The sequence below is a fragment of the Zonotrichia albicollis genome, chromosome 19 (assembly GCF_047830755.1).
Source record: "Zonotrichia albicollis isolate bZonAlb1 chromosome 19, bZonAlb1.hap1, whole genome shotgun sequence".
In the NCBI taxonomy this organism is placed as follows: domain Eukaryota; kingdom Metazoa; phylum Chordata; class Aves; order Passeriformes; family Passerellidae; genus Zonotrichia; species Zonotrichia albicollis.
Genome location: NC_133837.1, coordinates 7987788 through 8011288, shown reverse-complemented (window position 1 = coordinate 8011288; position 23501 = coordinate 7987788). Strand labels below are relative to the sequence as shown.

General features: G+C 53.4%; 1 protein-coding gene across 3 annotated transcripts in view; it reads left to right on the top strand.

Annotated features, from left to right (window-relative positions):
- The first annotated feature begins 3742 nt into the window (after window positions 1–3742).
- Window positions 3743–23501, top strand: part of SHISA6 (shisa family member 6) — a 146114-nt gene continuing 126355 nt past the window's right edge. Inside the window, exons 1-3 of one of the 3 annotated variants that reach the window (XM_074555098.1) lie at window positions 3743–3950; window positions 4040–4937; window positions 17034–17194. In XM_074555098.1, the coding sequence (XP_074411199.1) occupies window positions 4264–4937; window positions 17034–17194 (835 nt within the window). In that variant the 5' untranslated portion in view covers window positions 3743–3950; window positions 4040–4263. Of the gene's footprint in view, window positions 4938–17033; window positions 17195–23501 lie in introns of all 3 variants that reach the window. The other 2 variants (XM_074555100.1, XM_074555099.1) reach the window with 2 other exon arrangements.

Sequence of the window (23501 nt, the reverse complement as noted above, 5' to 3'; positions counted from 1 at the left end):
TCCAATCCTGAGGTCTCTCCAATCCCCTCTTTCTCGCTGCATCCCCAGGGGTGCCACAGTTTGTAGAGAATGTTTGGAAGATTACCCTTGTTCTGGATTTTCTGTTAATATCAGGAAGGAGCCTGCAGGAAAAATGGAGAGGTGATTTATAAGGCTGGACTGACAGGACAAGGGGGAATGGCTTCAAACCAAAAAAGGGGAAGTTTAGGTTGGGTATTAGGAAAATATGGGGTTTTGCAAAATTGCAGTGGTAAAAGCACTTTCTAAAGGCTTCTCCATGAGCAGAGCTGGATAAATAATGAGGAATTTCTCATTTGCTGTAGAAGTTTCTTTGTCTTCTTCTTGCAGATGGCCCCATTTGGAGGGAGTGCATTGCTGCCATGCCTGTCCCCAGCACTGGGGATACCTCAGGGAAGTCCCTGCACCTCTCCCAGGTGGGCTGGTGGCACCTTTCCTGCCCAGGTGGGCACAGCCTGGCAGCCTCCTGCCCCTGGGTGAGGCAGGGAGCCGGGGACAGGGACAGCTGCAGGACAGAGCTGGGACAGCAACTGCACTGGGCTGATCAATGGGAGCAGGGACAGAGAAACGAGGGGGTCCCATGGGGAAGGAGAATCCCAGCTCCTCCAGTTGTGCAAAACCACACAAACCACAGAATCCACTCAGGCAGCAGGGAACAAACCAACCATGAAAAGCTGGTGAGATGTCCCTGTTTTGCTTGGGTTTCTTGTCCTGTCCTTTGAGGCAGCTGCCCAGGAGCTGCAGGGGAGGCTGAGCACATCTGGCCCAGCCTGTGTGAGGCTCTGCCATCCCTGTTCCTGCTTGGTCCCCCTGGCATTTTCCTGCTTAGCATCTAGAACAAGCCTTCTCCAGCCTGCAACAAAGCCGGGATCCACCCATCCCTATTCGGGCAAGAAGGAATCCAGCTCCACAGAAATAACCCCCCAAACTCCTATCAGGAGCTTTTTGTAGCTACATTAATTTTAGAAGAAAAATTAGGTCCGGAGTGCTGGGCTCATTTTAATGAAGATTCACGGTCACAACCGAATCCCCTGGCGAGCAGGAATCAGCTTTTGAGCACATCAGAGTCATCAGAAACTCCTCTCAAAGTCACCCGAGGCCGATGAGGGGCAGGGCAGGGGGCTGAGGGAGGGATGCTGGCTTGGAATCGGATTTCGGGACTTTGTGGAGCTGCACTTCCCTTCCCTGCCTGCAGCCGCGGCTGCTCCGGCTCGGAGATGAAAGCACCCGGCACAGGAGATAAACACGAAAACAGCTCTGGAACAGTCAGGCTGCCAAAAACAACCCGGGGAGGATGGGACGGGAGATGAAAGAGAAAGAGCTGGAGGTTTTGGAGTGACTGCAGGTGGGGCTGGAGCTGTCACAGAGCCGCTGTCACACAGCCTGGGGGGAGTGCAGCTCAGGATTTTCCCCCACAAGCATCTCGGCTCTGTCCTTCCCTCCCACCGCCAGAAACGCGGCTCCAAACCCCAGGAAAGTCCCAGAAATCCAGCGTGGCTCCTTAGGGACTCTTTCCTTCTTTCCACATTTGCTTCAGCTTCTTCTCTCCGGTATTTTGGCGCCAGGCAAGGCTGTGGGATTATACCGGGCATCCCGGGAAGCTCTGTCCTTCTTCAGCTCGCTCTGGCGTTGATAAATTGAGCAGCAGGAGGAGGCAGAGGAATCTGGGTGGGGTTTCATCGTCCCCTCGGTGCGATAAAGCTGTGGTGGCACCACAGGAGCATCACCAAGGCTCAGCTGGTTCAGGCACGGAGGAAAAGCCAATCTCAGCCCCCAACTATCCTGTGGGGCAGAAAACCTGACCCTCAGCATTTCACCTGGCACCTTCTGTGCCCTTGTAATGTTCGGTGTAAGGACAGAGCTGTGCCAGGTGTTTCTGTCTCAAACCATTGGATCTTTCCCCCAAGGGTTGCCTGCAGCAGGACGCCTTGTCCAGCTGGGAGAGGATGCTGGGTTTTTGAGTGGCAGCTCTCTCCCCTGAGCAGAGCCACTGCAGAGCCCCCATTCCTGTGTGCAGGGGTCACAGGTGGGGGAAGGACCTGCATTGCTCCATCTGGGTGCCTCCCACACTCTGCAAAAGCCTTGCAGAAGCACAGACAGAGTTTCAAGGCAACCCAGGGCTGACAGAGGATGTTTCTGTGGTGAATTTGATGAGGACACGTGGAAGGCCCACAGTTTGGAGATGGCCTCCTTGCATCAGTCAAATCTGCTTTGCAGCCTTTGGTGTCAGGGTTTGGCAGCCACTCATACCAGGGGAATTATCCCCAGAGCAGCTGGGCTCAGGGTATTGGGGTTTAGAGGGGTGCAGAAATTAATTAAAGCAGCTCAGATTCACCCTGGGTGGCCTCAGGCTGCCTCGCTTTGCCACTGCCCATGGTGTGGATTCACCTGGGCACCTCCCTTACCTGCAGCTCTCAGCAGCCATGGAAGGGTAGCAGCCCTTCCTTCTGTGAAGATTGAAGGGATTTTCAATTTCTCCCAGTGCTCCCCAGCACCAGAGCAGCTTTAGATGGCACAGCCAAAAGCTTTCTTTGCCTGCCTCAGTCTGTGAGCTCTCCTAAGGGAGTTATCAAATGGGCTGTGGGCACTCACACCTTGGTAGATTGAGGAGATGATTCCCACAGGCTGCAAGAAGGGAATTTTAGGGGTGGTTCTCCCTTCCTCCTGCACCGCTTTCCTGAAAACTGCCTGTCTGCAGCTGCAGGGATCCCCTCAGCTCCCACCTCCGTGTGCTGCTCCTTGTTGGGATCCCTCGCTGTCCTCTGTGTGTCCTTACAGCTGGCAGCACCTCGGCTCCTTCAGGAAATGTGTGTGGAGGCTTCAGCGGGTTTCCAGCGGGGCTTTGAGGGAATCCTGCCTCGGTGGCTCACAGCAGTGAGAGCTGCTGTGCCTGAAGGGATCTGGCTCAGAACAAACTGTGGTGGCCAGGGTCACTGGGCAGCCCAGGGCAGTGCCAGCCCTCCCCTGCAGCACTCCAGAGCTCTCCTGGAGCAAGAACAGCTGGAAGGAGTGGGGAGTGCATTGGGAACAGCTGGAAGGAGTGGGGAGTGTGTCAGGCTGGGGTGGGGGTGATGCTCTCTCTCCATGCCGAGCACATCAGGGAGCAGGAGCTGGCACAGGGAGCAGGAGCTGGCACTCGGCTGGGCTCAGGGAGGTGAGCTCAGGGAGCTGCCAACAGCCCCAGGCTGGAGCAGCAGTCCTGGGAAGCCTGAGAGAGGCTTGTCCCGTGCAGGGCTGGCCGGGCAGAGGGGACAGCATGGCCTGGGGGCAGCACGGCTGGGCAGCCCTGGGGACAAGATGTGCCCAGCGCACAAGATGTGCTGTGGGCACTGCCCTGGGACAGGGACAGGGTCACACACACCTACAGGGACCACATTCTTGCAGGGACCACAGGGACTACAGCGCTGGGGACAGCGATGGGGGTCTACAGCTCACACACACCTTTAGGGACCACATTCCAGCCAGGACCATGTCCCGGGGACAGCTACAGTGTCACTCACCATCCCTGCCAGGATCACATCCCTGGGGACAGCTAGAGCGGCCACTCACCGCATCCCTGCCAGGACCAGGTCCCGGGGGACAGGTCCAGTGGCACTCACCACATTCCCACCAGGAGCACATCCCGGGGGACACGCACGCAGCTCTCACACCCCTACCCGTAGCCCGTCCCCGAGCCCATCCCCTCTCCCTGCGGATCCCCCTCTCTCGGGCGCTGCCCGTGCGGGCGGAGCGGTGCCGGGGTGCGGGCGGAGCGGTGCCGGGGTGCCGGCAGAGCGCGGCGCGGTCCCGGTGATGTCAGGAGCGGCCCGGCAGCGGTGGGCGGTCCTTCCCCGGCTCCCGGCTCGGCTCGGCTCGGCTCCGCTCCGCCCCCGGCTGGGCTGGGAGCGCGGGCAGCCCCGCGGCCCCGCTGCAGTCCCGCTCGCTCCGGCATGGTAAGGCCGTGGGCACGGGGCGGGCGGGCGGGGGCGGGCCGGGCTGCCCGGGGCGCGGCGGGCTCTCACCCTCTCCCCGTCTCTCGCAGCCCCTCTCCGGAGCAGCGCCGGGACCCCGCCGCCTCCAGCCGCGCTCCGCCGGGCTCCGCCGCCCGCCGGCATGAGCGTGAAGCGCCCGGCGCCGGGCGGCCGCCGCTGAGGAGGAGCCGAGAGCGGGACCCCCGGCCGCGCCCGCCCCGCTCCATGGGGCAGCGCCGCTGAGCCCCCCGCCCGCCCGCCCGCCCCCAGAGCCCCCCGCGCCTAGCCCCTCGCCATGGGGCCGCGGCACCTGCTGCTGCTGCCGCTGCTCCTGCTCTCCCTGCAGCTCCTGGCCCTGCTGCTGCCGCTGCCCGCGCAGGCGGCCGGGCCCCCCCGCGCCAAGGGCAACCGGACCCAGGGGGCGGCGGCGGCGCGGCGGACCCCCAAGCCGGGCAGGGAGCTCCTGAATCAGACGCTGGCGGGCCCGGGCGCCGCCGCCCCCACGGCGCTGCCCGGGCGCGGCAAGGGCGCGGGGGGCGGCAAGGCGGCCCCCGGAGGCGGGGGCTCGGCCCCGGCCCACGAGACGTGCTGGGGGTACTACGACGTGAGCGGGCAGTGGGACAAGGAGTTCGAGTGCAACAACAGCCTGACGGGCTTCCGCTACTGCTGCGGCACCTGCTTCTACCGCTTCTGCTGCAACAAGCGCGCCGAGAAGCTCAACCAGAGCCTGTGCCGCAACTACAAGAGCCCCGAGTGGGCCCACCCCACCACGGCCAGCGGCGCCCTGCCCGCCGACGGTGGCGACGGCAGCGACGGGGACGCCAACAAGTACGACCCGGACAAGGACAGCACCAACGCCACCGTGTACATCTCGTGCGGGGCCATAGCCTTCGTGCTCATCGCCGGCGTCTTTGCCAAGGTGGCCTACGACAAGGCGCGGCGCCCGCCCCGGGAGATGAACATTCACAGGTACATTCATGAGCATTCACTCCTTCCCCTGCTCCCCCTCACCGAACTTCCCCCTTGGCAGAGTCTGCTCAGGGTTTCTCTAGTGAGAAATTGCGGCCCCTCGCCCTGGAAGACAGTGTGGTGTCAAGCTAGAAACCCTGGAGCTGCCCACCCGAGGGCTCTGTTTGAGTTCCCAGCTGTGCAGCTTGCCGAGAGTTTCCCGTGGCATGGCTCCTCCAGGGATTCCCCCTTTGGACTTGCTGTCTAAGGGCTCAGTTTTTACACTGCTGTCAGGGGCTCTCTCTGCCCGAGGAGTGTCCCTGTGAAGCGCCCACCCGGGTCTCTACGCTTTGCTCTGGCTGTCCATGAGTTTCCCCTGCCAACCCTTCCAAGGGTTTCCCCAGTGCCATGGCTCTCCGACGCCTGTGCCACCTGGCCAAACGATTTCCCATTGTGCTGCCTCTTCGAGGGCCCCCCCTTGAGTCATTTATCCAAGGGTTTCCCTCTTTGTGAGGTCTGTATAAGGCTTCTCTCTTTGCACCATCCACGGAAGGATTTTCCTTTTCCATCCTCTGCCCAGGAGTTCCTCCTGTCCACGGTCCGACCAGGGCCACCCGCACCCTTCTGTCCATTCCCCTGCCCACCCCGGGGCCCGTCCTGGTGCTCCGTGGCTCTTCTGCCGCGGCCGCGTTTGTGCTTTCCTGCCGCGCCTTCAGCACCGGCGCCGCGGACAGCTCCGGGACAGCTCCGGGTTAATTCCCGGACAGCGCCGGGACAGCTCCGGGAGAGCCCTGGATAATTCCCGGACAGCGCCGGGACAGCTCCCGGTTAATTAATTCCCCGACAGCTCCCGGGTTGTTCCCGGGCTGTTCCCGGACAGTTCCGCGCTGCCCCGCTCTGCCCACAGTCCGTCCCGGAGCTCCACGTGTAGCCGTCTCCAGCACCCCGGCATTCCCCTCCTGCCCCCGGAACCCTCCTCTACGTTGCCCTTGCCCCTCGGCATCTCGGCACCCCTCTCCTGCCCCCCAGAGCCTCCCTCTCCACCCCGGCACCCCCTTTTACCCCTCGGAGCCCCCTCCTGTTCTCCGGCACTCCGATACCCCCCTCCTGCCCCCCGGAGTGTCCCCCAGCATCCCGGCTTGGCTCCCTTGCACCCTGCACCCCTCCTCCTTTCCCCGTGATCCCCCCACATCCCTCTTGCCCCCCAGGCATGCACCTCCTTCCCCCTGGGACCCCGGCACATCCCTCCTGCCCCCGGCACATCCCTCCTGCCCCTGGCACTCCCTCTCTGCATCCGGGGATCCTCAGCAGCCCCCAGAACCCCCCATCTCCCCTCCAAGCCTTCCCAGAGCTCCCCCAGAACAGCAGAGCCGCTCAGACCCCGCGGGTCCTGTCTTGTCCTGCTCTGTCCCGTCCTGCCCGGCCAAGGGGAAGTCTGGGATGTGCAGAGGGGATGGGCATGGATCAGAACCCCCGGGGGAAGTTTGGGATGTGCAGAGAGGATGGGGATGGATCAGAACCCCCGGGGGAAGTTTGGGATGTGCAGAGGGGATGGATCAGAACCCCCTGGTGGTGCCTCCCCCGCGGGGCCGCTGGGGCTGTGTGGGGACACTCTGGTGGTGGCAGAGCTCTGTCCTTTCCCTGTTCCACTCGGTCCCTCTTAGATCCCTCTGATCTCTCGGTCTCAGCCCATCCCTGCCCGTCCCTGCGGGCTCACTGCCCCTCGTTGCTGTAAGGGCAGGAGCTCTCTGTGGCACACCAAATCCTGCTGCACAGCAAAAGCTCGGGTGGCTGTAGCAATCCTCCTCCTGGACAAATGCGTGTTCTCTCTCAGTTCATATTTATTTTATGATGAAAAAGTCCCTCCAAATGATGAGTGCTGCTTGCGTGCCGCGAATGCGAGAGCTGCCTGTGTCTGAACATAAAAACTGGTGAGAGGCTTCTGTAGGAGAGCAGTGCTGGGCATCAGGGGAAAGTCCTTAACTCTAGCAGATAATGCCTCCTAAAAATGATTTTAATGAAGATTTTTAATCAGAACTCCTGAAATCATTGACCGTATTTTAAAGGCTGAACTTCAGCTGCAACCAACAGAGACTGAGGGGAGAAATATTAGTTTTTTAAGAGGAAAAAGAGATGAGTGACGCAGTTTTTATTTATTTGGGGTGATGTTTTTTTATTTGGACTCCTCCCTGCAGTGAGGACACACTGTGAGATGAGGTTTGCATTTGCTGAGGGTCTGGCCCACATATACCATTCCAAATCCCACCTGCCCCTGGTCCCTGCAAGAATTTAACTCCACAGTGTTAAAAACTACACACAGCTGTGTAGAGACAGGGGTCCTGCAAGTGGCTTAGCCAGAAAATCGTGTTTTGTTAATGAAGGGATGGTTCCCCAGCTGCCCAGCTCTTCTGGCTTCGAGGCAACTTTGCCTGGGCCTTATCTTCACACTAAATTTGGAAATCTAGGTTGGATGTCCATATGTTACTTCTGCTCCAGCTCCAGCCTGCTGCAGGGTTGGATCCTTCACCCTTGGAAATCAGAGCCAGTGTTGCCAGACTTGTCTGGATTCTTCCTGATGTTTTCATTTCTTTGATGCTTGCTTTGCTTTATTTAGATAAGTTCTGCTGAAATGATTCACCTGTGTGTAGAAGTATGAATGGCAGATTGAGTGCTCGGGAAGCTTGACTTCCAGAGCATTTTAAGGAGTTGATTGACTTCTATAATATGGTAGCTGGTAAAAGATTATACCTTTCAGAGCTGTGTTACCTGAACTTGATCAACATTGCACGAGCGTTTAAATATTTTGAAGTGCATCTCCTGCACTGGGCTGAATGCTCTGGCTGCTCTAAGCAGAATGCAAATACCAGGAGAGGAATGGTTTGTCTTTGTCTCTGACAGCTGCTGGGGAGGAACAGGGAAGGAGGAAAGCAGGTTGGGGTCAGATATTTCTGTCTGTTTGAGGTCATGTCGGCTGGAGTGAAGTGTGACATCCAGAACAATTCTCTGTAGTGGTGGCGAGTGCACCAAACCTCAGAGTGCATCCTCTGGGAGGAGCAGAGCAGCAGCACGAGCACAACTTGCTACAGGGGCTGCAAAAAGCCTCTTGGGCTCATATCCCACAGGCAGGGAAGATCAATGAGAACTTCCCTGCACCTCCCCACGAGCAGGATCACACTGGAAATTTTATTTCCTTGCAAATGCTCACAGAGTAGTGCCGTGTGTGGATGTCATCCCTCTGCCCATTTCTCATCCAGATTTCACAGAAAATTCTCATGAACTCACTAAGAGAGAGCATTTAGAGGGAGGCAGGGCTCCTACAATGTCTTTTGGTGGAAGGAGGGTTTGCAGGTCCCCGGGAGAGCTGTCAGTGAAGGGCTGGCTGTGCATGTGCACCTCCAAGCTGGAACCAGCTCCAGTTTCCAGGCACTGCCACGTCCCTTTAAAGCAAGGCACTGCTGTGATTCTGGGCTCACAAGCACTGATTCAGCCTTTCTAACAGCAGTTAAGTGGAAGTGCTTTGAAAACCAGGAGCTGAAATGTTCCTATTGTGCAGAAACGCTTGTAATGCTTTCAATGGAACTGATTTTTTTTTTTTTATTTTTTGGCAATGACAGGATCTTTGAGCCTGGCCATATAGAACTGCCTCTTGCTTTGGGGGTTACACTGCCAGAACTTTGCTGGGCTCCAGGTAGAAGCTGGGGCTGGATTTTGAGAATCACACCCAGTAATAATGTGTGTGCTGATGCTCCTTCATGCATTGGTGAGGATGGTTTGTTTCTGTCTCATTGCCAGGGTTGTTTTCTTCTCTTGAGCATTTCTTGAGTGAAATTTAAGAGGTATTTGTTTTACTTTCAGTCTGGGGCTGAGTTAGGGAATCTCTGAGCAGGGAATATCAGCTGGTTTTTCCAAAGCTGGGTGAGTTTTTGTGCAGCACAAAGGGGTGACACAGAATGTTCTCACTCCGTGGCCGTGACCCTGCATCCCCACGCTACAGAACAGAAATAATTCACAGCTGTAGCCCTGCTCCACAACCCCTGCTTAGCCCCAGCAGCAGCCACTGAGCTGGGGATGCACAGCTTGGGACTGAAATATCCCCAGTGCATCCCACTGGTCAGCTGGGGCCAGAGGGACACAGGGGCAGATCTGGCCCTGGGGCACTGGTGGGAGCCCAGCTGCTCTCCCGGGAAGCTGCACAGGGATTTTTCCCAGCAAACCAGCTCTGTGTGCTGCTGAAAGGCCTTATCTGGCCTGGCATGGAGAGGCTGAGGGGTGGGAAGGGGAGAAGGGGAACAGGGTCTGTGCTGTGCTTCACTTCTCCCTCCTCCCACAGCATCTGTGCTGCTGCAAAGAGGGAAGAGCTCTGTGCTGCTCTTCCCTTCAGCCCCTGCATCTCCTGCTCTGGGAGTGATAACTGCCAGCTTTTAGAGATGAACATCCTTTGCCCATGTAGAGACCTGAGTTTAATTGATCCACTCCTGCTTGTTTCTGCTCCATGGCTCTGAATTCTAACAGAGGCAATGGATGTGTCTGCTCCCAGATCCAAGGAGCTGCTGCTCTGTGTGAGCAATACAGCTTGAAATGCAGCAGGGTTTGTGTTCCTCAGGCTGCACCCCCACAGCCCAGGGCCCTGTGCTTGCTGAGGGGCTGCTGGAGGGAGCTGCTTTCAGCTGTGAAGGTTATGAGCAGTGCCTCTCTCCAGCCCTGCTGTTTGAGGCAGGGATCACAGGCAGCTCCTTCAGTGCTGCTCTCTGCTGCTGGAGCCAAAGGATCAAACCCCACGGTCCCCAGGGCAGGGAGGGAGTGCTGTGAACACTCCTGGCCACAGGGACTCTGCAGGAGTTTTTCTTTCTTGGATGCTGTTCCTGCTTCCAGTCTCTTTCCACTGATGTGTTTTTGTGCTTTGCCTTTTTTCACTCTGCTCGGACTCACTCGGGTGCCTTTCAGCTGCTCTTTGCCCTGCTTTGAGTTGTTTAATCCTGGTGGTTTCTGAGGCTCTCCTCTGAAGTGCCCTGTCCCTCTCACAGGCACAGAATACAGGTCAGACTGAGCTAAGAAAAACCAAAAAAGTGCAGCCATAAAATCCCAGAATCACAGAATGGACGGGGTTGGAAGGAACCTTAAAGATCCTCTCATTCCACCCCCTGCCATGGGCAGGGACAGCTTCACTGGTGACCTCAGGGAAGTTCCTCAGGACTGGTTCTGTTTCTCACCAACCCAACACCTGGCTGGGTTTGGGGTTACCCCTGAGCAGGGAGAACAACTGGATCCTGTCCCTTTGCAGGGTGAATGGTTCAGCTGCAGACCAAACCCAAACCCAGGCCCAGTGTGTCTCTGGGTGCCTGTACCTGTACAAAACATTTTTCCTTTTGTTTCACTTCCCTGCGCTGGGAAAGCTCCAGTCTGGAGCTCTGGTTGTGGTTTGCAGTTTGATAATTGGGGTTTTTCTGCTGTGTTTTCCTCTCTGAGTCTATTTTATGAAGAGATTGACTCTGTGGGAGCACAGAGGCTGCCTGGCCAATGACACCCTCTGATGCTTCTGGGCTTCTCCCTTCCCTTTGAACTTCTCCCATTACGAGAGGCCAGGCTCAGGAACCATGCTGCCTCCACCAAATCAGCTCAGTGTCTCTAATTCCCATTTATTTGGCATTTTCCTGCTTGCTAATTAACTTTTTCTGTTAGTCCAACTCCATCATGAGGTGTCGAGGGAATCCAGTGTAGCTCTGAACCTCCATTCCTTTCAGTTTTGTAATCTCTTATATCCTTAAGTAGCAGTTGATCTCTGCGCCTGTGAAGATCAGATGCCTTTTAAAATTTCTGTTTCACACAAGATCTGAACTTTCTGGGGCAGATGAGATCAGGGCATGTGCTGCTTGCCTTTGCCCCCACTCACATGGGCTGGCTGTGCCTCCTCAGATCTGTGTGTGCCCTGCTTGGAGGGCTCAGATATCTCCTTCCCCAGGTGAATGAACACAGAATTCTGCCACAATAAATGCTGGGCTTCCTCAGATCTATGTGCACTGCCCTGCTTGGAGGGCTCAGATATCTCCTTCCCCAGGTGGATAAACACAGAATTCTTCCAAAATAAATGCTGGGCTGGGCTGTGCTCTCACCACAACCTCCTTTGTTGTGAGGGCTCTTCAGCTTTCTCAGTGAGTTCAAAGCCCCTGAGCTGTGCTCAGAGCAGAGGATTTGCTGTGAACCCAGAGCCCCTGTGCTCGACCCTTCCCCAGGTGCACTGTGTGAGCCCTGGGTGCTGTGTCTGTGTTTGTGCCTGGGGATGCACAGCACAAACAGAGCAGGACAGAGCTGGGCCAGCACAGCACCATCCCCACAGCCTTGCACACCCTGCAAATCCTTCTGATTATATTTCCCCTCCTTTCTGTGCTCTGTCCCTGTCCTGCACATCTCCCTGCTCTCCCCTGGTGCCTCTCCTGATTCACTGTGCCCAGCAGCCTGGCCATGTCCTGCCCTGCTGAGGACACTCAGGGTGACATCTCTCTGCCAAGGAACACCCCTTGGAAAGGTTCATTTTAAGCTTTTAATTATCAAATCTTTACGTGATGGTTTTGATCTCTTTGGGCCAGATGTGTTCAGAGGAACTGGTGTCACCCATTTGGTGTCACCCATTTGGTGTCACCTGTTCTGGGCTCGGTCACCGCTGGCAATGCCTTGCCCACATCACAGCAACAGCCAAAGATTATCCAGTTTGGGCATTGTTGTCAGGTGTGTGAAGTGTCTTTGGAGCTGGATTAAATTCCAGGAGCTTCCCAAGTTGTGTTTGGCATTAAGAGTTCTCAGGAGACATCTGAATTTTTCCTGTGTGCCCTGGGCATGCAGGACCCAGCTGGCAGCCCCTGGAGTGTGGGAATGTCCCAGGAATGTGCAAATGCCCTGGGCACAAATACCCCAGGACCTGGATGGCACCACTTGGGATGTGGGAATGCCCCAGGAGTGTCAATCCCTGGGCATGCAGGACCCAGTTGGAAGGGTCTGGAACATGGGAATGCCCCATGAGTGGCCAGCCCCAGGTGTGCTCAGCATCTGGAGCTGCCCAGGGCATGGAGCAGGTGCAGGGAAGCAGCCAGGCCATGAATAATGCACAGCTGCTCTCTGTGACAGTGGCTGTGACCCAAGAGCTGTCCCTCAGAGAGAGCTGTCCCTTCCAGGTGAGCTGGCTCCAGGCTGGATAAATCCATCTCCTGCAATAACTGCCTCTTTCTCTCCCAGTTACTAACAGAGCATAGGGGAGTCTTTAACCTGGCTGTTTTTGTAGTGAAATCCTGGCTGTGCTGGAGTGATTGGAGTTCTGCCACCAGCTCCATCCCTGCTCTGCTTTCAGCAGCTGCAGCTCAGCCAGGCACTGCTCCCTTCACTGCTCTGCCAGACCCATTTGGTCACTCTCCTTCTGCTCCTCCCCAAACTCACAGGGACTTGGAGCAGGAAATTCTGTTTTCTAGCAGAATTAAGGTCTGCACGAGAGGAGATTTTCAAAAGGTGAATCAGTGAAGTTTTGAGGTGCAGCTCCTGCTCTGCTGGGAACAGGGAGCTCTTCCCAACCAGCATCCCCAGACCCCTCAGACCAACCTCATTTCCCTCATTTCCCTCCCAGCCTGCTGGAGCTGCCACCAGAGCTGCCCTGGTGACAGCAGAGGGGACACCCTGAACACTCCTCAATTAACACTCACACTGTTGATTGGTGTTGGCAATCTGTGGGTATGGGGAAAGTGGGACAATACAGCCCAAAAGGCTGTGGGGAGGACAGCAGGACATTGAGGGAGAAGATTGAGGTTCTGGCCTGGGTTAGAGGGCCAGGGTGAGCTGCGCTGAGCTGGTTCCTCCCAGCTTCACCTTCTCCCTGACTACAAAGCCACTATTTTGGGATCAAAGTCTGTCACTTCCCCTTCCAGCACCAGCCCCAGCTGATGGCCAGCCTTGCTGCCCCACTGCTTCCATCCACCCCTCAATTCCTTTGGATTTACACCAAATCCTTCTGATTTTTTTTTCTGAAAATTGATGAACCCAGGTGTTCATCCCACTGGAGTTTTCCCCAAATTTGTGCAGAGTGCCACCAGAGCCATCCCAGGGAGCAGGGCCTGACCAGGGCTGTCCCTCTGTAATGGTGTTCAGAGGGCTCTGAGATGAGGGAAGAGACGAGGATTTGACTCCATGTTTCAGAGGGCTGATTTATTATTTTATGATATATATTACATTAAAATTATACTAAAAGAATAGAAGAAAGGATTTCATCAGAAGGCTGGCTAAGAATAAAAAAAGAAAGAATGATGACAAAGGCTTGTGACTGACTGAGACAGTCTGGACAGCTGGACTGTGATTGGCCATTAATTAGAAACAACCACATAAGACCAATCACAGATGCACCTGTTGCATTCCACAGCAGCAGATAATCACTGTTTACATGTTGTTCCTGAGGCCTCCCAGCTTCTCAGGAGGAAAAATCCTAAGGAAAGGATTTTCCATAAAAGATGTCTGTGACATCCATCCATAGATTTCCCTTCCCAGGGCAGTGCAGCCCCCTGGAGCAGCCCCCAGCTGCCCCTGGCTGCTCTGGGTGAGGGTGGCACAGAGCCCCAGTGCTGGCATGGCCATGACGTGAGGGAAAGGTGTCACAAACCCTTATCAGTGCCACGCTCCAGCCAGAGAGCTTTGTGCTCCTCAGATAAGAGATGTGGCGTCACAGGAAGGTTCCTGGAGTGTCTCATATCCTTGTGCAGGTGATTAGGGGGCTGCTGACATCAGTGGCACTAATTGTGCCCAAATGGCTGCACACGTGGCACACAAACATTGCAGTGAGTCTGTTCTCCTGGAGCTGTGCATGGGCACTGAGCCAGCTGGAGCCAGGGGACTGTCACCAACAAATCTGCCTCTTTGAGGTGGGACTGACCTTCCACCACCCCAGGGCTTTATGGAAATAAACACAGCACGGTGATGGAATTGGTACAGAATGAACCAGCTCCATCCCAGCTGGGCTTGCTGCTTTGTTCTGTCCCATTTCCACTGCCCCAGCTTCTCCAGCTTGCCCTGTGTGCCCACCCTGTGTGCCCACCCTGTGTGCCCAGCTCCCCTTTGTGTCTCCCAGCTCCTCCTGTGTGCCCAGCCCACCCTGCCCTCTCTGAGTCCCTCCCTTGGAACCCCTGGAATGAAGTCCTGCAGTTCTCCTATTTCCTGGTATCAAAAACAATAACCAGCTGTCATCATCACTCCACAACCACCCCCAAACAAACACAGAATTAACCCCAGAACTAACCCCCTCCACAAAAAAAAAAAAAAAAACCAAACAAAAATACAAACCATGATGACAAATCATCAACCTATCACTCACCAAATTTTATATTCTTGTAGCTTATAAAAAGCATGACACTGAAGATGTCAAGAGAGACTTGGACAAGTGTTCAAAAGAGCCCAGGCCACCGTGGGCCAGTAACTAATGCAATGGGTGGGATTGAAGAATGTTCCTCAGTGTTCCTGTGCTGCAGATGCCATTAAATGCCCACCTGGTGCTGAATGCACCTTGGAGATTCCTGCTGAAGGCTCAGCTCTGCCAGCCTGCTGTCCCTGACAAATGGGGAGCTCCAATGGGTGTGTGCTCCCAGGCAGCAGGGTGGGGTGTCACGGGGAGCTCTGGCCTGGAGAAGGCACCAGGATTCCTGGGGTGAATGTGTCCCCTCCTCCTGTGCTGTCCCACAGGGCAGGAGCCTCAGGAGCAGCCTCAGGTCCTCGTTCTGCCACTCTTGTTCTCCATGACCTTGGGCAAGGGTACAAAGGGCCAGAAGTGTCCTGTGGGCTGGGGACCAGTTGGGGACACCTCAGGCATGGCTGGGCATGGTGGGAGCTCTGTGTCAGCCAGGGAGGAGGAATCCAGGAGCTTTAGGGAAACATCAAACACCAGTTCCTCACCAAACACCAGTTTCTAACAAAAAACCAGTTTTCACTCACCAAATACCAGTTCCTCAACACCAGTTCCTCCCCAAACACCAGTTCCCCAATACCAGTTCCTTACCAAAAACCAGTTCCTCCCCAAGCACCAGTTCCTCAATACCAATTCCTTCCCAAACACCATTTCCTCATCAAACATCAATTCCTCAATAGCAGTTCTCACTCCCCAAACACCAGTTCCTTACCAAACACCAGTTCCTCAATACCAGTTCCTTACTAAACACCAGTTCTTCACCAAACACCAGTTTCTAACAAAAAAAACCAGTTCCCACTCACCAAACACTAGTTCCTCAACACCAGTTCCTTCCCAAACACCAGTTCTCACTCCCCAAACACCATTTCCTCATCAAACACCAGTTCCTCAATATCAGTTCTTCACCAAACACCACTTTCTAACAAAAAAAACAGTTCTCACTCCCCAAATACCATTTCCTCATCAAACATCATATCCTCAATACCACTTCCTTACCAAACACCATTTCCTTCCCAAACACCAGCTCTCATTCCCCAAACACCATTTCCTCACCAAACACCACTTCCTCACCAAGCATCAGTTCCTCAATACCAATTCCTCCCTAAATACCAGATCCTCCTTTCCCAAGGGAAGACAGGAGGAGTCCTGGCCTGCTCAAGGCTCAACGCCTCTGTTTTGTGGCTGCCACCCTCACCTCTATCTGTTCCTGGCCCAATCTGTCCTTGCTAACAACAATCCCTTCACCCCACGAGGATCAGCCTGTGTGCACACACAGATATCCCCTGGCTGGTTATAGCCTCCAGGTCTGCTCTTTCTACAACCAAGAAATCATCAAAAAAGGGTAAAAATATCCTTATTCTGTACAGGCTGGTGCTGAACTGATGTGGTCCTGCTCAGGAGATCCTCCAAGAGTTCCTTCTGTGGAGCACATTAGTATTGCATCCATTATGCGCGGGGACAGGAGTCTGGAGAGGAAATGATTTGGAAAAGGGAACAGACCCAGGCCCCAAATTATTTCTCATGTGAAAGCCCAGAGCTGTGGCATTTAAGAGATGCCAGTGGGTATGAGCAATGCCAGCATCCCTCTCGTTAATGTGCACTGAAGGGATGTCTCCTCCTGACACCTTCCCTGGGACCTGAGGTGACTCCAGAAGTGTTCCCCCTGCCAGGAGAAAAGAGATTTTCCAACTGCATCACTTGCAAGTGCCACTGTCCCCTACAGCCCACAGAAACCACCCCTTTCCTGCTTTTCCTGAGACCCAGCAGAAAACCTGGGGCTGCCCTAGGAAAATCAGGGCAGTTCATATGTCCCTGATATTCACAGAGGGGAAAAACCTTGGAGTATCTAAGGGGAAGCCATTGGCTGCAACTGAACTGGGTGACATTGCTTTTCACAGATATAATATATAATAAATAATATATATATATATATTATATAATATATATTGTATAATACATATATATATATATATAATTTATAATAATAATAAAAATAATATAAAACCTTGGAGTATCCAAGGGGAAGCCATTGGCTGCAGTGAACTGGGTGCCATTGCTTTTCCCTGGGAATGGCAGGGAGAGCTCAGCCATGCAAGCAATCCCTGCTGAGCACAGAGCTGTGCTGACATCAAGCCCTGCAAGTTGGTTAATCCATTTTTCTGCCTCGTGGTTCTCCTTTAAAAACCACTGCCAGCACTGCTGGGCTTTGAGCTTCATTTGAGCAGGGATTTCAGGGTGTGGGGATCCTGATCTCGGTCAGTTTTAAGGGAGTTTGGCTTGGGCAGGGGGGTTTTGGTGTCACTTTGAGGAGGTGCCAGGGCTGGGGCCAGCAGGGCTCCTGATGGAGGCTCTGTGTGCCAGGAGCAGTTTGTGATGATGGAGAGGCACCATAACCCAGGGCTGGAGTGAATTAGAGACAGCAGATGAGATACCAAACAATAGCCAGGCAAGCCTGGAAATCCTTGCAGCAGATACGCAGAAAGAAACAGAGCTTTTAGGCCATATTTTTATATTTTATTATTACTGCTGTTGTTGCATTTTTCCCTCTGTTTATGATATGAACCCAGCTGCTTTGGGTTCACAAGTACAAACACTGAATTCTATTCTAGTCTATTTTGAAATACTGAATTCTGGCTGGGTTAAAATACATTTTTTTCATTTTTTCCCTTTTTTTTTTCCTGTCTCCCCAGGGCTCTGGCCGACATCCTAAGGCAGCAGGGACCAATCCCAATCGGACACTGTGAAAGAGAGACAATCTCGGCCATAGATACCTCCCCCAAAGAGAACACCCCAGTCAGGACCTCCTCCAAAAACCAGTACACACCAGTACGCACCTCCAAGAGCAACCCAGGTAAGTGCTGCTGGCTCTGTCACATTTCCTGAAAAATCCTCTTTGCCCAGGAGTTTCCTCCTGGGAAGCTGAGAAACCACAGAGAGAAATGAAAACAATAATTATCTGATTGCTTCTCCTGTGTTTTGCTGCATTGAAATGTGGTTTGGAGATTGTTTATCCAACATGTGAATTGTTTTAACTTAATGACCAATCATGTCCAGCTGTGTCGAGGCTCAGGAGAGTCACAGGTTTCTCATTAATATCTTGTTAAACTTTCTGTAAGATACTTTCTCTGTTCTTTAGTATAGATTAATATAATATAATATAATATAATATAATATAATATAATATAATATAATATAATATAATATAATATAATATAATATAATATAATAATAAATTAGCCTCTCCTCTCCCCTCTTCTCCCCACCAGTGAAATTCACAGGGTTTTTGGAGAATTGGTGTGATTTCTCATATGTAAGTTAAATTTATGAGAGGGAGAAACTATTATGGGATATAAACTATGGAGGTAATTGAATTGTCTACTCAAAGCTCTCTGGTTTCACTATAAATTGCCTAAATGGACAGGAAGGAGCTGTTACACAGCACCTTTGGAATGATTTTTCCCTCTTCTGCTTTGGGACTTGTGTAAGTCACAAAACACATCTGTTGTCGTTTTCAGCTTCTTTTCATAAAAAAAAAAATGGAATTGTTTTTGCCTGATTTCCCCAATGGCTCAGCTGGGAGGGGAAGGGTCCTTGGCTGCTTTGTGCCTGTTTGAAGGGGTTTGGTGCAATGTCCTCCCCCTGTGGGGACAGGTGGCAGCATCCCCTGAAGGTGACATTGTCCCTGCTCTCCCCTTTCCCTGAGAGCTGAGCAGATTCCTTTGCTTTCCCGTGCTCACCCCCAAAGCAGGGAGCCCTGTGATTTTGTGTGTCAATTTGGATCTGTGAGATAAAACCCTGGGCTGGAGAACAGCCTTGAGGTGAATTGTGTGGAAGAGGGAATTGCTTCTGCTTATCTGAGGCTTGGAGCTGCCTCTGGAGAGGATTTGTGCTCCTGAAACACGAGGAGTGAGGGATTGTGGCCAGTGAACAGGGTCGGGCACCATCAGCTGGGACATCACCTTCAGGGAGACAGGGGTACAGAGAATGAGGGCTGAGGGAGCTGGGAAGGGGCTCAGCTTGCAGGAAAGGGGGATCAGGGGGAAATTCTGGCTGTGCACAAGTCCTGACAGGAGGAGACAGCCCCAGGTTGGGCTCTGCTCCAGGGAACAGGGACAGGAGCAGAGGGAACGGCCTCAGAGGAGCTCAGGGTGGGCACAGCAGGAATTTCCCCACGGAAAGGGGGCTCAGGGATTGGAAATGCCCAGGGAGGGTTGGAGTGCCCATCCCTGGAGGTGCCCAGGGAATTCCTGGAGGTGGCACTGAGAGCTCTGGGCTGGGGACAAGGTGGGGATCAGGCTGGACTCAGTCCTCCTGGATGCCTTTTCCAGCCTCAATAATGCACATTAGCACATTCTGGAGCAATGCTGGGGTTCTGTGCCATTGACACCTTCTGGAATAATGCTGGGATTTTATGCCATTATAGCACATTCTGGGATAATGCTGGGATTCTGTGTCACTGACACCTTCTGGAATAATGCTGGGTTTCTGTGCCATTATAGAACCTTCTGGAATAATGCTGGGGTCCTGTGCCATTGACACCTTCTGGAATAATGCTGGGATTTTCTGCCATTAGCACCTCCTGCAGACTCTGTGTCTCTTGCCTGGCTCCTGCTGCTCACTCAGGGCACACAGAACCAGAAGGAAGGGGCAGCAGGAATTCTTGCCTGGCAGCTGGAGGCACCAGCTATACTTGTTTTTTTGGGGACAAGGGGAAGAAAATGAAAAAGAAAATTAAAAAGATAAAAAAAAAAAGGAAATAGGGAGAGCTGGAGGAAAAAGAGGAAAACAAGTCTGGAGAACAAGGATCTGTTCTATCTTAAATAGAACAAAGCTGGTCAGCCCTGGTGTGGAGTAGAAAATGAGCAATGCTTGTTCTTGGGGGACAAAGGGAAGAAAATTAAAAAGAAAATGAAAAAAAATTTAAAAAAAAGGAAGGAAATAGGAAGAGCTGGAGGAAAAAGAAGAAGACAAGTATGGGAAACAAGGATGTGTCTCAGCTTAAATAGAACAAAGCTGGTCAGCCCTGGTGTGGAGAAGAAAATCAGCAATGCTTGGTTTTTGGGGACAAGGGGAAGAAAATAAAATTAAAAAAAAAGAAAATAAAAGAAGAAAATAGGGAGAGCTGGAGGAAAAAGAGGCAGCAATATGGAATAGCAGGATCCAGGCAAGGCACTGCTCACTGGGGCTGCAAATTGGCTGAAGGAGCCCACAGCTGTAGGGGTTGGAAAGCAGCAGGTCTGGTGGCTGTGGCTCACTGAGGAGCAGGAGAGGGGAGGCAGCCAGACAGGATTGTCCTCATTGCACAGGGGCTGATTGAGTTTGGTGCTTGTTTGACTTGGAACTTTTGTTCCCAAACTTATAATTGGAAGGGTGCCCCTAAGTGCTGCTAAATAAACCTTGGCTTCATTTTCTGTGAGGCTGGCTTGGTGTCAGCAAGCAGGATGGCTGTGGGTGACAGTGACAAATGGAGGTGGCTGTCCCTGAGGTGCAGAGCAGCCTGGGCAGGTCCTGCTGGGGACAGAGGAGAGGGGAGTGCGCTTCTCACTGCTGCTCCAAAGGAATTCCAGGCTGGTTTGGGCTGGGAGGGATCTGACAAAGCTCCCATCCCACCCCTGCCATGGCAGGGACACCTCCCACTGTCCCAGGGACACCTCCCACTGTCCCAGGCGCTCCCAGCCCTGTCCAGCCTGGCCCTGGGCACTGCCAGGGATGCAGGGGCAGCCCCAGCTGTTCTGGGCACCCTGTGCCAGGTTGTCCCTCTGGGCACCAAGTTTGGGGTGATTGGGGTTCAGGCTGTGTGTGGCACAGTTTGGGGTCACGGATATATTTTATGAAAATGCCTTCACCAGGATTTTTCTCCTGAGAAGCCTCAGAAAAGAAATGTAAACAATAATTATCTGATGGCTGTGGAATGTGGTCTGGAGGTTGCTCACCAACAGCTGCATCTTTGATTGGTTCCATGTGAATTGTTTTTAATTAATGACCAATCCCAGTCCAGCTGTGTCAGGACTCTGATCAGTCACGGGGTTTTATTTTTCATTCTTTTCCAGCCTTTCTTCTATCCTTTAGTGTAGTTTTAGAACATAATATATAATATAATATAATATAATATAATATAATATAATATAATATAATATAATATAATATAATATAATATAATATAATATAATATAATATAATATAATATAATATAATATAATATATAGTATAAATGCCTCTCCAAGGGCATATTCTGGTCTGGATCCATCCCCAGAGGTGCCAGGGGAGGGCTGAGCACAGGACACCTTCCCCAGGGTTAAAATCTGCTCCTCACCTGTGCTGGGACCTGCAGGTGTGGAGAAGAGCTGGTGGGCAGGATCCCCACTTGGAATGCAGCAAACAGCCCAGGCCAGGGCTCTGATTAGCCTGATCTATCTGGGGAAGGCTTTTAATGAGCAGCTTGAGTCAGGATGTTCCAGAGATGGATGCATTCAAAGTGCTGCTTTCAGCAGCGCCTCGCACCCAGAGGCACACTCTGAGCTCCTTCTGAAAGTGAACAAACGCAGGGCAGGCCTTAAATCTTCATGGGAGTTGTGGCAAACATCTCCAGCTGAGCCCAGGGCAGCGTGGGGAGCACTTCCAGCCTGAGCAGCACATGGGGAAGGGGCTCTGTGCCCCTGGCCCTGCTCCTCACGGGCTCAGCAGGGCTCTGCCCTTTCCTAAAGCAGGGGATCCAGGTTCATTCTGGTTTATCAGTGCCTTCCCCTAAAGCCCAGGGAATGCAGGTTCATTCCATATTATCAATGCTTTTCCTAAAGCACAGGGGATACAGGTTCATTCTAGGTTATCAATGCCTTCCCTTAGAGGCCAGGGATTCCAGGTTTCCTCTGGTTTATCAGTGCCTTTCCTAAAACCCCAGGGGATCCAGGTTCATTCTGGTTTATCAGTGCCTTCCCCCAAAGCCCAAGGGGGATCCAGGTTTTCAGAACCTTCCCCAAAGCCCAGGAGGTCCAAATTCCCCCCAGGTTTTCAATGCCTTCCCCCAAAGCCCAGGGAATTCCAGATTCCCTTCAGGTTTTCTGTGCCTTGCCCCAAAGCCCAGAGGATCCACGTTCCCCCCATATTTTCAGTGCCTTCCCCTCATCCCTCTTTCCCTTTCCCCCCTCTCCCCCTTCCCCCAGACCAGCTGGGCTCTGCTCCAAACCTCTCCTTTCCTCCCTGCCAGCATTAGCCAGCTTCTCCCCAAATCCCCAGCACTGCTGGGATTCATTTGCCGAGGATCAGCGTGTGGAATGTGATGAAGGCTCCCAGCCCCTGCTGCTCGCAGCTTGTGCTGTCGTTCACAGCTGCTCAGGGCAATACAAAGCAGGTGGAAAACGATCCCCGGCCCTTTCCAGCTCTTGTGCTTGGCTCTGAGAAACTGCTCAAGGTGCAGGTGGGTGAGGAATGAGGGAGAGCACCTGGAAAACGCCCAGAGTGTTCCAGGAATGGGGTTTTGCTGTCTCCATGCTCCTCTTGCCATTGCCTGGCATTACACAGGAGAGGAGCAGGAGCAGCTTTGGAGCTGGGAGGGTTTGTAGGAGCTGGGGCGAGGCAGAGCTGCTCCGTCTGTGCTCCTGCCAGCACATCCCTGCCATGGGGAGCACAGGGCTCCCTCCCAGGAACCCCCAAAAGGCTAATAATGCCTGGTCTGAGCCGCCCCAAAATGTCAGAGCTTCCTTCTCTGAACATTTCCAGGGGAAGAGTTACTGGGTGTCCTGAAATGTCATTGCCAAGGGAAGTATGCCAGCTGGATGGGGGAGCTGAGAGTGCAAAACTGCTCTGCTCTGTAGGGTAAGGGGTTTAGGATCCTCACCTTGGACACGACTGCTCTGCTCTTTGGGGTGAGGGATTTAAGATCCTACTTGGGCCATGGCTGCACAGAGATGCTCCTCCAGTCCTGTGTCCTCAGGCAGAGCTTCCAGTCTCCCTGGGAAATTGGGGCTGCTGTCCCTGGGAATTTGGGACTGTTGTGCCTGGGAATTTGGGGCTGTTTGTCCCTGGGAATTTGGGACGTTTGTCCCTGGGAATTTGGGGCTGCTGTCCCTGGGAATTTGGGGCGGCTACCGCAAGCAGCTCTAGACCCCAGGAACTCAGAAGAAGGGATTGGAAAGTCAGGAGAAGGAGCTGGAGTGCCAACACCTCATCTACCCTGGCTCCAGATTTATCTCTGTAACTGCCACAGATATTTATTTGCTTTATCTTTTCCTAACTTTGCTGCTTTGGACCCCCAGCCTCCCCCTGGCAGGGCTGCTGGGGCTGGGAATGTTCACCTGGGGAGGTTTGGCTGCCCAGGCACACAGCCTGGGCTCCCAGAGCCTCCCTCAGCCCCAGCTGCTGCCTCTGGATATTGGGATATTGGTTTGTTCTGCTCTTCCCCTGAGCTGGGGAAAGGTTTCAGGGTAATCTGTGTAAAAGAACCTCTGGGAAAGCTCTGCCCCACTAACGAGGCACAGGAGACACCAAAACATCCCCAGTGCAGATTTATCTGCTGTGAGCTTGGTGGGGGCTGCAAAGCAGCAACATTTGCAGTAATTTCTGGTGTCTCACACCCAAATATCCCCTGTGAGTGATGGCAGGGGCTCGTGTGCTAAAGCAGCTAACAAGTGACAAATGTGAAAAAAAAAGATTGAAGGAATAGCTCGGAAAGTCTGGCTGTTGTGGGGAAACAGAGGAGGAGGTGGAGGGTGTGAGTGTGCACACACAGGAAAATGACACCACCCACAGCAGCAGCATCCAGAGCCTTGGGACAAGCACCAGGTGCCTGCTCCAAGAGTTTGGGTTGATTTAGCCTTCCTTGGGCCCAGAGCAGGCCCAGAGCCACAAGACCAGCATGGTGCTTATCAGCCAGGTGATATCTGGAAATTGGGGGTTACTATGGCAACAGCTTTATTTTGGTTTTTTTTAAACCCAGTGTATCCAGGTTCCCTCCAGGTTATCAATGACTTATTCCAAAGTCCAGGGGATCCAGGTTCATTCCAGGTGATCAATGCCTTTCCTAAAGTCCAAGGGAATGCTAAATTCCTTCTGGTTTACCAATGCCTTCTCCTAAAGCCCTGAGGATCCAGGTTCATTCCAGGTTGTCAGAACCTTCCCCTAAAGCCCAGGGGATCCAGGTTCATTCCAGGTGATCAATGCCT